This window comes from Kogia breviceps, chromosome 13, assembly GCF_026419965.1.
Source record: "Kogia breviceps isolate mKogBre1 chromosome 13, mKogBre1 haplotype 1, whole genome shotgun sequence".
NCBI lineage: Eukaryota > Metazoa > Chordata > Mammalia > Artiodactyla > Physeteridae > Kogia > Kogia breviceps.
This window is the reverse complement of record NC_081322.1, coordinates 20,695,978-20,709,054: the sequence shown is the minus strand read 5'-3', so window position 1 is coordinate 20,709,054 and position 13,077 is coordinate 20,695,978. Positions and strand designations below refer to the sequence as shown.

Below are 13,077 nucleotides of genomic sequence, written 5' to 3'. Positions count from 1 at the left end.
TGGCTGTACCATTTTGCATTCCCACCAGCAGTGTATGAGCGTTCTGATACCTCCACATCCTTGCCAGAACTAGTTATTATCTCACTTTTTGATTCTAACCATGCTAGTGGGTGTGAAGTGGTATCTCATTGTGACTTTGATTTGCCTTTCCCTATGACTAATGATGTCGAGCATCCTTCCATATGCTTATTGACCATTTGTGTATCTTTTTTGGGGAGAAATGTGTATTCAAATTCTTTGCCCATTTTTTTAAACTGAGTTATTTGTCTTTTAATTATTGAGATGTAAGAATTCATGATCTATTCTGGGTATACTTCCTTCATCAGATATATGATTTTCAAATATTTTTTTCTACTTTCTGGATTGTTATGGTACATTTCATTTTATCTGTATGCTGTTCTGGGAGATAAGTGGGTCATTATCATACCCATTTTATAGAAAGTTAGTAATATTCTTTGTCAAAGTGTCAGAGGTAGTTGATGGGCAAAAGATTAGGCCTGGGTCATGTCATTCCTAGTACAATGTTACATCCTTGATAACATGGCCTGACTAATGTAAATTGGGAGTTTGGGGATAATGAAAACAATCATTTAAGGTCCACAGTGTTTTGTTTTTTTTTCTTTTTTTAATCAAAGTTTAGTGACAAACTCACTATTTTATCATTTTGATTTTGACCTGAAGTCTCTAAAATGGAACTTACAAGGGAAAATTTTCATGCGTATTCTCAGAAGACAAGATTCCATAAAATATTTAAAAATGAAAACATGTTGTTTATTTGATAAATATATATGAGACTAATTTATAATCACTGAATACCAAGAGAGCAAGGATAAATGGAGAGTAATGTTATTCTGCAAAAAGGTGTGCTACTAGCAAAAACATCCCCTCTTATTGAGTATGTTTGATCTTATACAGCCAAAAGATATCTGTAATCTGCTCTGGGTTTTACTAGTAAATCACTAAAATTTGGGGGCTTATGATCCATTACACTTACTAGATTTATCAGAATGTGATGTTTTTCCTCTTTCTTAATGAAGCATTTAAAAAGAACTGAAAAGTTAACACAAAACAACACTATTGTGATGCAATTTTCTCATGTCTTTGATAAAGGGAGATATGATGTGTTGAGCTTTGTGATGGAAGATAAGCCTGTTGAACTCCAATAAAAATGCTTTTTTGTGATTTACTTAATTTGCAGGGCTTTTTTAAAAGTTATTTTATTTTATGTCTCTTTTATGTGTGTACTTGTAAGCCCCCAGTCCTCTCTTACTAACCTACCCTAGTCACTACAGTTTCCAGCCTTTAAGTTGAACAATGCCTGTGGGGAATGATGAAACTTAATATTATTCCAAAATAGAATGCTTCCATATATCTTGAAACCAGGATTTACCTTGTAAGCTGAATGAAAAGTTTATTTTCAAGTGACCTTAGTAAACACAAGTTTATAACCTCAAAGGGACGATAAAGTTACTTGAGATTTTTTTCTTGAATGCCTTTAGAATGAACACATTAAAGAAATAAGTCAAGAATAAAGATACTATTTTGTGAGAAAAATTTAGTGTATAGGGTACGCACATGAAGATGTATGTTCATTACTGTTGTAGTAAAACTGTCTAAATTTACAGTTAGTATGATTCAAGAATGTAAAGTGCTTTTAAATTATATTTTTGAAAGATTCCCAATAATACCACTGATTTTTAAGATAATATATGTTCCAATACCTTAAATACATTGTTCCTGCCATTGTAACTTAGTGATAATTATTTTAAAAGTTTTATTTTAATGTTGAATTTTTCTAGGTGGATATTCCATCTATTATCACCAAGAAACTATTAAAAGCAGCAATGAAGCATATAGAAGTGATTGTTAAAGCCAGTCAGAAAGGTAATACAAAGTTTTACGTTTCTTACACTGCTACAAAGTTTGAGTGAGTTTGTTTTTATATACCAACTTTCACTTTAAATATCTAAGTCTGAGTACTGATAAATTAAGTGATATATTCACAGATGCTGTGAAAGTATTAGTTTAAACTGAAATCCCTTTCAATAATTTGTTAACATATAAGTGATTTTGAGAACTCAAGAATCTATGAAAATTAAGGTACACTTGGATAATCTTTAAATATATTATTGATGAATCTTGTCTTTTTTTGAATGGTAGTCTGTTGCCTTCATTACTTCCTCTGAGGTTCTCTCACATCTCTTCCCTCCTTTTTTCTTAATGATTTCAACAGTTTTGATGAAGCCTGTCCTATATATTGGTACTATGTTAATTTCACAATGCTACAATTCTGTTACCTCCCTACTTTAAAAAAAAAAATTAGGGACTGCTACAGAGTCAAAACTGTCCTATATTTTATTTATTTATTTTGTGGTATGCGGGCCTCTCACTGTTGTGGCCTCTCCCGTTGTGGAGCCCAGGCTCCGGACGCACAGGCTCCGGACGCACAGGCTCCAGACGCACAGGCTCAGCGGCCATGGCTCACGGGCCCAGCCGCTCCGCGGCATGTGAGATCTTCCCGGACCGCGGCATGAACCTGCGTCCCCTGCATCGGCAGGCAGATTCTCAACCACTGCGCCACCAGGGAAGCCCTGTCTTATATTTTAAACCCTTTCCTATTTAGTCAAGTATTTTGATCTACTCTTGTCCTTCACTATGTATGATACTTTAGCCAGGATGATCTGTTTGCAGTTTCTTATGTGTATCCTGGCCTTTATACTGTCATGATGTATACATAGAATACATTCATCAAACGTTTGCTGATTGGATGAAACCTTCATTTGGGGGCTTTTCTTGCTCTTAGATCAAGCTGAAATATACCTTTTAAACAAAATTACTTATATTCTCTGTACTTAGTTCTTCGTGAAACTGAGATTTTCCTTGTATCTGCATTTGGTATTCTTCTTTGTCAGTGCTTCCCCAAGTATGTTCTGCAGAATACTATTCTATGTAGATGACTATGTAGAAGAAATATCATGGTCATATTTTCTGGTAATTACTATGTATTGTATTCCTCTTCTGGAAATACCCAGTAAGTACTAGCATTCCAAAATATCTCAATAGTCCTGCAGCAAAGAAATAACTTTAACTTTTTTTAACCCAGCACATCCCAAATTCATTTGAGCATGGAACCAATTTTCCCTCCCTCATAATATCAATTTGTATAATCACAGTATATTTGGCGAAATTGTAGAGTGGTAGTTAAATTATTAGTTTATTTGTCCTTTGGTATGAATAATTCTTCAGGTATGAGAAGCATTTCAAATACATTTAAAATTTTTTCTGTGTTCATCTTATAACAATTCAAAAGTTTTACCTTCAACATAGTTAAAAAGTGGAAGAGCTTAAATATGTATAATTTAATTGTTAAATTAAAAAAAATGAACTTTTAAAATAATTGTCCTGTCACTGGCAAAAACACACCAGAAGATAGTAACTTTGTTGTAGCCATTTTGTTAAGGCTACTGTACTGTCAGAAAACAATATAGAGAAGTGTTTTTTTTTAAATTAGTAAACTACTTTTTAGAGCAGTTTTAAGTTTACAGAAAAACTGAGCAGAAATTACAGAGAGTTCCCATATATTTCCCCCCTTCCCTATTATTAACACCTTGCATTGGTTGGTACTTTTGTTACAATTGATGTGCCAGTACTGAGACATTACTATTAACTAAAGTCCATAGTTTTTATTAGGGTTTTACTCTTCATATTGTACATTCTGTGGATTCTGACAAATGCTTAATGCCATGTATCCATCAACACAACAACATACTGAATAGTTTCACTGCCCCCCCGCAGCCCCCTGTGTTTCACCTATTTATCCCTCCCTCCTTCCTTCATGAACCCCTAGCAACCACTGATCTTTTTACTCTTTCTACAGTTTTGCCTTTGCCAGATGTCATATAGTTGGAATCATACTGTAGCCTTTTCAGACTGTAGCCTTTTCTTTCATTTAGAACTATCATTTAAGGCTTCTCCATGTCTTTTTGTGGAGTTGATAGCTCATTTCCTTTTATTGCTCAATTATATTCCATTGTACAGATGTACCACAGTTTGTTTATCCATTCATCTTTTGAAGGATATCTTGGTTGCTTCTAAATTTTGGCAATTATGAATAAAGCTGCTGTAAACATTTATGTGCAAGTTTTCGTGGGGGAAAATTATTTTTAATATGGTCTTAATTTTGTTGTAAAGACAAACACTTTGAACTCAGGATATGAGTAAATTGAAGTCATCTTTTATTTTTATTTTTTAATCGATCAGTTTAATAAAACATCCAAGTTATTTTGTTTCTGTGAAAGTGCTGTCATATATATAAACCAGTTTGAATGAAATTTATCCTTGAGTCTTTGCAAGAGAGGGGTTGCTAAATTGCTACTATTCTTGCAAAAAATGATCCTCAATTACAAGATCAGCATAAAATGCTAGATTGGATTCATTAATGACATTGTAATTAATGAAATCCATAGAATTAAAAGGCCAGAGAATTAGGAGGACTGCATTTTATCCAAAGGTCCTGGTGTTCTAAATATTATAACAGTGAATTAGACTTATAAAAAAGGTTTTCAGGGCTTCCCTGGTGGCGCAGTGGTTGAGAGTCCGCCTGCCGATGCAGGGGATACGGGTTCGTGCCCCGGTCTGGGAGGATCCCACATGCCGCGGAGCGGCTGGGCCCGTGAGCCATGGCCGCTGAGCCTGCACGTCCGGAGCCTGTGCTCCGCAGCAGGAGAGGCCACAATAGTGAGAGGCCCGCGTACAATAACAACAACAACAACCAAAAAAAAAAAAAATGTTTTCAGGTTTTTGATTTTTCTTCTCTTTCATGCATGTATTTGTTTTCTAAATTCTTTGGCACCACAATTGTGTATACTCAGGAAATTAAAGGCTCAGCTCTTTTTTTTTTTTTTGTGGTACGCGGGCCTCACTGCTGTGGCCTCTCCCATCGTGGAGCACAGGCTCCGGATGCGCAGGCTCAGCGGCCATGGCTCACGGGCCCAGCTGCTCCGCGGCATGTGGGATCCTCCCAGACCGGGGCACGAACCCACGTCCCCCGCATCGGCAGGCGGACTCCCAACCACTGCGCCACCAGGGAAGCCCGGTTCAGCTCTTTATACATATTCATTTTTACTTTATTGGTGTTCTCTCCTTAACCTGCCTCTTGAGAGTAGGAATTACAAAGAGGTTTTCTATGTAAGTCCTTGTGTCACCCTTAGAAATGTTGAAAATATATACATTAGAAGCATTGGTTTAATTTAAATTCAGTTGTAATTGAAGGATCTTATATCAGTCTTTCACCCTAAAGTTATCTCTTTGTTGTGGATTCTGGGGACTTTTCCTTTTGGGGTCTGAAAACTTCCCACTAATTAGACAGGAGATATACTGGTGATTAGTGGGGATTAATCCATGCCCTGTTTTTCAGCATCTATATATTATGTATGAATGCTTAAGTGCACCAGATATTAGAATTACTTGTGCATTTTGCATGGCAGCTTTTCAGTGTTAACTGTTTAATGACTGTTTACTGAGGTGGAAACTGAGACTCAAATTATATCATTTAAGATCATCAGTTAATAAAAAAGTAGAACTGGGATTTAGCATCATAGCTTAGTCTTCTTATTTTAAATCCCTGCTCATGATATAAATTTTTAAAAGAACTGTACCTCAAATTCTTAGGGCAAAATGCATGGTAAACAATTGTATAATGATAAAATAAAATACATTCTTATAAAAACTATGTCCTTGTTTGCCATTCCTTCTTTTGTACCTCTGGCACAGGTAGCCTTTATTTACTTTCTTAGTTCTCACACCATTAGAATGTATGTTTTGGCTTTTCTTTGGTAAATGTGCTTGCATTCTCTCAATGAAAATAGAAATAAATTGTAAAAAATAAATGCCATTTGAATTAGGGTTAAGATTCCCTTCAAAGACTCCATGATTTTAAAACTTGGCTCAGAATGCAAATAGGGGAAAGCATGACTTGTTTTTCTCCAGCTCCTTTTTAAAGTATTAGTTTAGTGTTTGGCCTTTTAAGAAAACTTTTTGTTAGTGTAACTTTTATCATCAGTTAACGTTTATTAAGTAATCTAACTTCATGGACTTCCACCATATACAGTTCTGTACCTTTTGTGTCCTGTGCTATTGGCAGAAGATGCAGAACTGAACCAAGGAAGCCAGTTTCTGCACTCTAATTTCTTCAGAGGGTTACCTGAATGATTTTGATTTGAACTTTAAGAGAGATTTTTAAAATATTTGCAGGGGATGAACAGGATGTAACGTTTGATACCAAAAGCTTTGTGTGTGCTAGAAGATGTTTTCTATAGTTTTTTCCACTTTAAACAGTTTGCTTTTCTTTAATATACTTTGTAATGACCTGAGTTTAAAGTTTTGTTTACCAAGGGTGAAAGGGCTTTTTTATCAATTAATTTTGAATAATTAAAAAACTTCCAGCAAAGAGGAAACTTACTTTCTTTATATCCTTTTTGTGAAAAATTTCCCAGTAGAATACATGTTGGAAAGAAAGGAAGGCTAAGAAAGGAATGGCTGTGTTGAATTAATTTCTATTTGTTAGTGGAAATGGCTGAAGTTATTTAACATTATTAACTTCTTCTAATATTTATTTTTTAATCTCTATTTATAGTAGAAAATACAGAGTTTTTACAGCAAGCTGCTTTAGAAGAATATGGTCCAGAGCTTCATGTGGCTTTGAGGAGTCGAAGAGATGAATTACATTATTTAAGGAAACTTACTGAACTACTTTTTCCTTATATTTTGCCTCCGAAAGCAACAGACTGCAGGTATAAATAGACTGGAAAATGTCATAGCATACCGTACTGTACATATATTGCTATTCTTGATCATAATAGGAATACACTAAAACTTGAGATTAGGCTATAATATGAATATTTTTCATTTAAGAAATATAATTTATCAGGTCTTAAAATGCCATTTTAGGTACTAAGCATTCATGATGTGTTGTGTTGCTAAGAATTTTTTCTTGGAAATTGATCTTAGGAAATCAAAGACAAATATAAAAAATTAATTTTCTTACTTGAGATCATTATACTTTATTACTTCCTTGGTGTTCCTTTTAAAAGACATGCATATATGATTCACTGGCAGAAACACTTTGAACAAATTATACAGACAAGTTTGGGTTTTAAGGTATTCACCTGGGAAGTATAGTTAGAGGTCGTTTAGTCCAGCCTCCCTTATTTCTGCAAGAGCATGTTTAGATTATTCCATAAAGTTACCTTTTTACTCTTATCCTAATAATTCTTAGAGAAAAAGTCCAGGGCTTATTTTTATTTATTTATTTATTTAAATTGAAGTATCATTTATAATGTTAAATTAGTTTCAGGTGTACAACATAGTAATTCAATATTTTTATAGATTATACTCCATTTGGAGTTATTACAAAATAATGGCTATATTTCCCTGTGCTGTACAATACATACAACCATGGCTTATTTTTAGTGGTGTACTTTAAATATTACTTTATTGTATTTAAAATTTTTAATTAAATTAAAAAATATTTTAATTAAAATATTTTTACTTTAAACAAATTGTTTTATAATATTAATTTAAATTAATTATAAAAATTGTATTATTACAAGTATTAGGTTTTACATATTAATTTATTATATGTAAAATTTTAATATTTGAGGTGGTGTTTTCCTAATGCTCACTCAGGTTCCTCCTGTTGAGGAAATGCTTTTTTCCTCTTAAATAGTATTCTCTTTTAGCCAAGTAAGAGCTCTGGGTGTGGTCTGTGAACCAGTAGCATGAGCGTTCCTTGGGGGCTTTTTAGAGATGGCAGAATCTCAGGGCATACCCCAGACCTACTGGTCATAGTCCGCATAATAACAAGATTGCCAGGTAAGAACTGATGTAAATCACTAAATATGTACACTATTGTTCCTTTTTCCAGATCCCTGACCTTACTTTTAAGAGAGATTCTCTCTGGTTCAGTGTTCCTCCCTTCTTTGGATTTCCTAGCTGATCCAGTAAGACGTAAAAAACATTTTTTTTCTTTAATTGTGATAAGATACATAAAACATAAAATTTACCATCTTAAATGTTTTTCTATGTACAGTTCAGTGGTATTAAATACATTTATATTGTTGAGCAACCACCACCATTACCTATCTCCAGAACTCTTTTTATCTTGTAAAACTGAAACTCTACCCATGTAAACAGTAATTCTCTATTCCTCCTGGCCCCTGGCAACTCTACTTCCTGATTGTACTTTCTGTCTCTATGAATTTGACTACTCTAGTTGCCACATATTAGTAGAATGATGTAGTATTTGCAGTATTTGGCTTATTTTACTTAGCATAATATCCTCAGTGTTCATCTGCATTGTAGCAGATATCAGAATTCCCTTCCTTTTCAAGGCTGAGTAATGTATAATTTTAGGTATATGTTACATTTTGCTTATTCATTCATCTATTGATGGATACTTGGGTTACTTTTACTTTTGATCCAGTAAGATTTTGAAGAAATAGGGATAATTGATAAATGTTTTGAATGCCAAAGTCAGAATAACTTTTCCCATTTTCACAAAAGTTGAGAACCCTGTATCGTGGATTTTTTTTTAAAGATTTATTTATTATTTATTTATTTTATTTATTTTTGGCTGCGTCGGGTCTTAGTTGCGGCACGCGGGATCTTTGTTGAGGCATGTGGGATCTTCCCGGACCAGGGATTGAACCTGTGTCCCCTGCATTGGAAGGTGGATTCTTTACCACTGGACCACCAGGGAAGTCCGAAGAACCCTGTATTGTAGATTTTTAAAAAGTCCCTCTGTATTACATAAGTGCAGATGCTTTGCTACTGCTCCATTTGTTTCTTCGTTTTTCCAGAAACTTTCATAATATGATAAAAGCTTTGAGAATTCTGGGCAGAACGTGGTAATGGATTTATTTTGATCTTTGTTTATTATTTTCCATTAGGATACTGTGAATCATTTGCTTATCATCTTCATAGATGACAGTCCAGTGAGTATTGAACATGTTAGAAAATACTTCAGATTGCATTGAGTTTTGATTCACATCTGTAAAATCAAATGACATGTTACTGAATTAATTAATTCTTTCTTCAAAGCCTGAAAAAGCAACTGAACCACCTTCCCCTTTGGTTCCATTCTTGCAGAAATTTGCAGAACCTAGAAATAAAAAACCATCTGTAAGTATTTTCAGCAGTAACATATTACTTTTGATATAAACAATTTTATCATGTATTTACATAGCTCTAACTTACTCTTTCTCCCATATTGTATCAAGGTGCTGAAGTTAGAATTGAAGCAAATCAGAGAGCAACAAGATCTCTTATTTCGGTTTATGAACTTTCTGAAACAAGAAGGAGCAGTGCACGTGTTGCAAATTTGTCTGACTGTGGGTGAGGCTTATCTGTGTACTTTACTAAAGTTACTGTTAAACTTTGTCATATGTTTGACTGTTTAGGTCAGATGTTGTAGCTGTCATCTGTTATTGTACTAAATTTCATTTGCTAGATACTCTAAGAGTACCTGTGAGTTCTCTCTCAAGTGTCCACTCTTTTCCACATTGGAACATAATCTGTAACTGACTTCAACCAAATCCTCTTAGCAGAAAAATAACGCTAAAATTCAGAATAATGAAAATATGTTAAAGACCCAGTCATTAGCATTTTGTCACAGTTTTTATTAAGGATTATTTTGATTCAATAATCAAATACAAAAATGTTTTATTTTGGCTAGAAGTTCTATAACGTCTTACATTATTGGATTTAGAGACACTGTATGGACTCTCTGCGAGCAGACTGATTTTTTAATGTACCTAATTTCTTTTTTAAATATAACTTTTTAAAAATTGAGGTATAGTTTACACAGTGAAACTCATAGAACTTAAATATACAGTTTAATCAGTTTTGACAAATCTGCACTCTGTATAACCTACAAACCTACACCTTTATTGAGATAAAGACCATTTCCATCACCCTAGAAAGTTTCCTTAGGGCCCTTCCCAGATGATCCACCCCTGCTTCCACTCCTGCCAAAGCAATCACTGATCTCATTTCTCTCACCACAGATTAATTTTGCTTGTACAGTTTCCTTATATAAATGGAATCTCATAGTATGTACTCTTTTGTGCCTGGCTTCATTGATTGAGGATAATGCTTTTTAAGACTGAATCATGGTGTTGTGTAGATGAGTGGTTTGCTCTTTTTTATTGCTATGTGTAGTATTCTTTTGTATGAGGGTACCACTCTTTCTTTATTCATTCTCCTTGTAGATGGATATCTGGACTGCTTCCACTTTGGGGCTATTCTGAATAAAGCTGCTGTGCACATTCTTACACACACACATGTGCACACACAAATATTTTGGCCCTGATAGTTATTGGCATATTTACTTTTCTGGTGGTCTTTATTTTTTTCTGCAGAACTGGTTTCTATATCATTTTCCTTCTGCTGAAGTACTTTTTTTTTGCATTTCTTATAGTACCATTCAGCTGGGGGTAAATTCTCTTAACTTTTGTCTGAAAAGATGTTATTTTATATTCATTTTAAAAGGATATTTTCACCAAATTTAAAATTTTAGGTTGATGGGTTTTTTTCATTCAACATTCTAAGTCATTCTTCCATTACCTTTTGAACAGCACCATTGTTTCTCAGGAGAAATTAGCTTCCATTCTTATGCACCCTGTATGTATGTCCCTTTTCTCCCTGATTGGTTTTGCAGTTTTCTCTTTATTTTGGGGTTTCAGCAATTTGACTGTAATGTGTAGTTTAAAAAAATTTTATTCTGCTTGGATTTTACTTGAATGTTCGTGTTTTTCATCATTTTTGAAAATTCTTGGCTGTTATCTCTTCAAGTATTCTGCCTTATTTTCTCTCTCGTTTCTTTTTGAGACTCCAATTATATGAATTTGCTATCATCCCAAAGGTCTTATATGTTCTGTTCCAGTTTTTCCTTTTTTTAAAAAACTCCTTCCTTACCTCACTGGGTTTCAGTTTGGATAATTAAGAATTAAGAGGTAAGCTCCATATTACCTCTTGTAGTAAAAAAAAAAAAAAAGCAGTCAATATTTTGGCTTTCCTAATGCTGTCCTTTCTCATTTTAGAAAAAAAAGATTGATTTGTTCAGACTCTGAGCTCCATCACTAGTCTGCAGCCTGCATGATGGACAGAAATATTGTTTAAAAACATTGAGACTAAAAAAAGCCTTAGTTTTCACTGTTATTTAGGGAATCAGATTTCAAAATATTAAAGAGCCTTGGTATAAGAAATTAATCCAATATGTTCTTTAAACAGAATTTTACAAGTATGTTTATTATTCTAAATTTTATTTATTTATTTATTTTTGCTGTGTTGGGTCTTCGTTTCTTTGCAAGGGCTTTCTCTAGTTGTGGCAAGCGGGGGCCACTCTTCATCGTGATGCGTGGGCCTTCACTATTGTGGCCTCTCTTGTTGCGGAGCATAGACTCCAGACGCGCAGGCTCAGTAGTTGTGGCTCACGGGCCTAGTTGCTCCGCGGCATGTGGGATCCTCCCAGACCAGGGCTCGAACCCATGTCCCCTGCATTAGCAGGCAGATTCTCAACCACTGAGCTACCAAGGAAGCCCCTATTATTCTAAATTTTAGAAAATTTATATTGCTATGGAAATATTTATGTATTTTATATTCGTATATAAAATATTTGATTGAGCTTCTGTTTCATCTCAGTAGTTGTTTTACTACCAATTAAATCTTTTTAAAAAGCTTAAAATGATGAGTAGATTGCTCATACTCATATTTGCTGCTTTTAATATTGATTACAATTAGAGTGGGAACATGAAGTTTTCATTGAGTAGTTTTATTCTATGAAAATAATTCTTTTTTTTTTTATTCTTTCCGAATTTGCTAGAGGAATTCAATGACAGAATTTTGCGACCTGAGTTATCAAATGATGAAATGCTATCTCTTCATGAAGAGTTGCAAAAGATTTATAAAACATATTGTTTGGATGAAAGTATTGACAAAATTCGATTTGATCCCTTCATTGTAGAAGAGATTCAAAAAAGTAAGTAAAAGATGAGGATGAATTCTGTAGCTCTTTTACTCTTTTCAGAGTTTTCTCTTGTATTCCCTGGTTATTGCAACAGCTGTGTGAGATACACAGGCAGGCATTATCCTATTTCACTAACAAGATGAAAGCTCTGATGAAGAAACTTATTCACAATTCACATAACTAATACTTGCCAGAACTGGAGCTTGGTTGTTCTAATTCCTCTCTAGTGTGATCTGCACCTTACAGTGGATTTTCTGCAAAACAGTCTTAGTATTGTTTGTATGCTCTTTCACTGTAATGAATTTTAAACTAATATATAATGTATTTGTGCTTTTCATAAACAATTTTTTAAACAATTTTTGCAATATAATTTTTTTAACAGTTGCTGAAGGCCCATATATAGATGTTGTGAAACTTCAGACTATGAGATGTCTTTTTGAAGCATATGAACATGTACTTTCTCTCTTGGAAAATGTGTTTACTCCTATGTTTTGCCACAGTGATGAGGTTAGTCAAAATATTAATCTTGCTTGAAGATTTTTCCTCAAAATTTATTAGTGGCTTTGATATTGTTACATAATTCAAATAACAAAATAAACAGAAAAATAAAACATGGTTAATTAAGAAAATGAATACTATTTTCCACTACATGAGTTAGTGCAGTTATAAAAACAATTCTTAATACCAAAACCATGTTTGTATATATGTGACTAGAAGATTGCAACCAAATTGGTCTATCTGATTTGCCATATGCCCGAGTGGCTTTGTAGTGGTGATGCAGAAACCCCATTCTTCTTCTTCTTTTTAAAATATTTATTTATTTATTTATTTGGCTGAGCTGGGTCTTAGTTGCGGCACGCGGGATCTTTAGTTGCAGCATGCAGGATCTAGTTCCCTGACCAGGGATCAAACCTGGGTCCCCTGCGTTGGGAACACAGAGTCTTAACCACTGGACCACCAGGGAAGTCCCCCATTCTTCTTGTATATACGTTTTACAGACTTGTATAAGTCAAGTGGCTTGAATACCTCCGTTTGCAATATCTTAATCCTTA

At 34.1% G+C, this 13,077-nt stretch overlaps 1 protein-coding gene across 11 annotated transcripts in view; it reads left to right on the top strand.

Moving 5' to 3' along the window:
- Positions 1-13,077, top strand: part of SNX14 (sorting nexin 14) — a 75,395-nt gene that overhangs the window by 24,672 nt on the left and 37,646 nt on the right. For 6 of the 11 annotated variants that reach the window (XR_010836211.1, XM_067011411.1, XM_059083121.2 and 3 more), the window contains exons 7-14: positions 1,800-1,884; positions 6,635-6,791; positions 7,925-8,000; positions 8,949-8,993; positions 9,100-9,180; positions 9,279-9,393; positions 11,882-12,037; positions 12,408-12,532. Coding sequence is in view for 10 of the 11 variants with exons in the window: in XM_067011411.1 (XP_066867512.1) it covers positions 1,800-1,884; positions 6,635-6,791; positions 7,925-8,000; positions 8,949-8,993; positions 9,100-9,180; positions 9,279-9,393; positions 11,882-12,037; positions 12,408-12,532 (840 nt within the window). In the remaining variant the exon portion in view is untranslated. The remainder of the gene's footprint in view (positions 1-1,799; positions 1,885-6,634; positions 6,792-7,924; positions 8,001-8,948; positions 8,994-9,099; positions 9,181-9,278; positions 9,394-11,881; positions 12,038-12,407; positions 12,533-13,077) is intronic. The other 5 variants (XM_067011412.1, XM_067011415.1, XM_067011414.1 and 2 more) reach the window with 1 other exon arrangement.